We start from the raw sequence: 3,670 nt of genomic DNA, 5'->3' as shown, positions 1-3,670 counted from the left end.
GCACTGCATAAGGGGCAATACTTTAGTGGGCACTGCATAAGGGGCATTACTTTAGTGGGCACTTCATAGGGGGCACTACTTTAAGGGGCTCTGCATAAGGGGTACTACTTTAGGGGGCATTGCATAAGGGGCACTGCATACAACCAGCAGCAGCAAACCAGGCACATATGATGCATGTACAGTTGCATATCAATATACAGGGCCATAAGGAGTGGTTTGCTTATGCACAGGGCGGGATCATCTGGGGTTGGTACTAGCCATACCTGCCATTCACTGCAGTCCGCACCCTCTTCCGGCTCACAGTTTCTGTACTATATGGGGGGGCCCTGCCTATTTTGTCAGTCCCAGGCCCCACAATTTCTGATGGCAGCCCTGGCTCAGTATATATGTTCTATTTTTAATGTGTTTTTTTTATTCTATTTTTCATATCTGTCTTTATACAGCAGGACAAGAGTTTACAGGATGCAAAATTAGTAAATTACCACATACTTGCTAATCTCTAACAAAACAAAATGCCACCAGCAGAGTAACCACTAATAGTAATAATAATGTTTCTTGCAGAATAACCTGAATATAGCATGGAGAACAAGACTTATATTAAAGAATTCAACTTGGTGCCATTTTTTGCAAAATCTGGATATACATCAATAACTACCAGCATATTTTTCCTCCTATATATATTTGGAGTGCTCATCAATTCTAGTATAATTACAGTGATATATATTGATGATCAGTTACACACTCCCATGTATCTATTTCTATGTAACCTGGCCTTAGTAGATATTTGTTTTACAACTACTACTGTCCCTAACCTGCTATACATTTTATTATCTGGTTATAATACAGTGTCCTTTATACAATGCTTCACCCAGTTACACTTTTATATTTCTGCTGGTGGTGCAGAAGATATTCTAATATTCATTATGGCATATGACCGATATGTTGCTATATGTGATCCTTTGCACTATAATGCTATCTTAAATCGGAAACACTGTTCCTTATTGGTATCTGCCACTTGGATAATAGGATTCTTAAATGCATTACTATTTACAATCCCAGCCGCACACATGTCCTTCTGTCAGTCACATACCATAAACCACTTTTTCTGTGATGCTAAAGCTCTGATTAACATCTCCTGTGCTGGCAGTGATGAGTTTTATATTATTGTCTACCTTGAAATTTTGATATTAGGATTTTTTCCAGCAATGTTCAGTGTGACATCTTATATAAAAATTATCAGGGTCATTTTAAATGTAAAATCTAAGGATGGAAGAAAGAAAGCCTTCTCCACCTGCTCATCCCATCTCATCATTATTATTATGTACTATATGACAGGTTTGTCTGCATACTTTGTTCCAACATCCAAATACTCCAATCTCTTGGAACCGGTCTTTACTGCAGTGGGTGCAGTTGTTACACCCATGATCAATCCTCTTATCTACAGTCTACGGAATAAAGATGTGAAAAGGGCTCTGCTGAAACTACTGTGGATAAGTATAAGTGTTAAAAAAAGTTGACGTATATTTAGAAGTTAAATGCACTAGTTATAATTTTAACTTTGTAAAGCTTTTGTTAACAATGTAGATGATCAGTAAGAAATAAGTAAGAAATAAAAATTTAAATTTGACATTTTTCTAATTTTAAACAAGTTTTTTTTTATATTGAGAGACATAAACAAATCCCTGCAAATATAGATATTTATCTTTTATGACATGTTTACTTTAAAGTAAAGATATGCGCCAACCCTGTGTTTTTGTTTTTTGTTCTAATTCATTGTTGTGTTTTAGTTTTGGATCTATATTTCAGCCTGTTTTTGTTGCTACCTCAAAAACAATAATTTCCTATAATTTCCAGTCAATTTTGACCACCCCACAGCTCAGAATATTGTTTGCACTTTTCACCTATAGTGTCTAAATCCTGCAGCAAACTGGATGGCTAAACAAAGTGAAAGAACAGTGGAGCAAATGCACAGCAGTTTAAAAGAATATTTGACATCAATGAAACATTGCCACATAACAGTTGCAGACAGGATGGGAGTTTAATAAACTATACAAATGTCAGTCAGCAATGCCACAAACAGCACCTAATGCAAAGAAAAAGGAGCAAGATGGAATTTTCCTTGGGCCCTCCCACACATGCATATATTGTATATTAAAAGGACATGCATAGTTTAACAGACAAATCTTTTCAGTTGAAGGGATTGCCACTTTGTGGCTGTAGTGCTTGGTTTGTTTGGCCCTCACAAAGCAAGCTTTTATGGCAGCTAACAATGTACTATAGTTAATGTTAGGCTTAAGGCAGCTAACAGTGCTGTTAATAATGACTTCTCTACAGTAGTAAGATGTTGTCATTGTCATCCTCCTCACCCTCACCAGTGTTACCATCATCTTCACAAAAAATTTACTCATCTCTGCTGGAATCTACCATTACAAAAATCTCTGTACATTCATATATTTGGTGGAAAAGGTCTTTCTCATTGAATTTGTAGCAAATTTTGATGAGCATTTTCATTTCCACATTTTGAGGAAGTAGCCTCCCTTGCCAATCACTGACAAGGTTCCTGGTTGTGCTGAAAACTCTTCCCAGGAACACACTGGAGTGTAGCCAGCTTAAGTAAAGCAAAGCAACTTTGTACAAGGGCCTCCAGACTGCATTTCTTTCCTCCCATTAGTCAAAGGGACTGTATCACATGTCTATTTGTACACTGTCATTAAAAAAATCCTCCAACATTCTATGGATGTTGATCATATCACATTGTATGATGGTAGATGTGTCACTAATTTTGGACAATTATTTTAGACCGGATCAGATGTAAAAAATTGTGGTAACTCATCTGCATCCCCAGTATGTCTCTTGTGAAAGCTTTTTATTTTTTTCCTGGCAGTAACAGTTGTTAGTGAAACTGAATAAGAAGACATTGTCATGTCATGTGCCACTTGTGCTGACAACTTGCTCATAAGGAGCATTTTGCATCTGCTGTAATCTTCTGCATGCAATTTGATTGTGTGAGCAAAACATGAGACATGTTCTAATTCACCCAGCTACTGTATAATGCATTCACAATTTTTGTGGCATTATAAGAAATTATAAATCCTTAGGAGACTCCTATAGGGGTACTGTAAGCCATTATGCAATGACATCCCTTAATATTTCTAACAGGTTGACACTGGTATGCCTCTTAGTTAAGCCAGTGATAGAGAGAGTAGCATGCCTGGAGTTTAGCTGACTTTTTGTGTTACCTACTGCTGCTGAAGTTGATACTGTACATCCATGCAATAGTCTGTCACAGTCATGCAATCTTTAATTTTCCTAGTACTGCTTGTCCACAAATCTGTGATTAAGTACACAGTGGGTACAATGGTGTTTTTTATGCCAAGATTTGGTTTTTATTAATATCCTGGTACATTTGGAGGAATTGCATTTTTGGTAAAATGGAATTTGGTAGCGGGAAGACAGGACTTCAATTAACTGGATAAAACCAGATGCATTAAAGATAGATATTGGTTGCAGATCTGATAATAGCATAGCCATCATAACTTCAATGATGTGCTATGCAACTGGGTGACAGTTATAATACTTGCTTCCTCTTGTAAAGGATTGTTTAACAGTCAATTGTTTTTTGAAAATACTACTAGTAGTCTTCTTGGTCTACTGGGATGAAGATTCACCC

The 3,670-nt window shown here is 36.8% G+C and overlaps 1 protein-coding gene across 1 annotated transcript; it reads left to right on the top strand.

The window, feature by feature from the left end:
• Window positions 1-578: 578 nt before the first annotated feature.
• On the top strand, window positions 579-1,517 carry LOC148534986 (olfactory receptor 1C1-like). The gene has a single exon (XM_088464857.1). The coding sequence runs from the start codon at window positions 579-581 to the stop codon at window positions 1,515-1,517; it is 939 nt and encodes a 312-aa protein (XP_088320983.1).
• Window positions 1,518-3,670: the final 2,153 nt, after the last annotated feature.

This window comes from Taudactylus pleione, unplaced genomic scaffold (genome assembly GCF_031769625.1).
Source record: "Taudactylus pleione unplaced genomic scaffold, aTauple2 ptg000061l, whole genome shotgun sequence".
Taxonomy (NCBI): domain Eukaryota; kingdom Metazoa; phylum Chordata; class Amphibia; order Anura; family Myobatrachidae; genus Taudactylus; species Taudactylus pleione.
The sequence above is the reverse complement of the archived record's forward strand: the minus strand, read 5'-3'. Positions and strand labels throughout refer to the sequence as shown.

Bases quoted from the DNA above. Each gene is read 5' to 3' on its own strand.
- LOC148534986 (XM_088464857.1), top strand. From the start codon at position 579: ATGGAGAACAAGACTTATATTAAAGAATTCAACTTGGTGCCATTTTTT.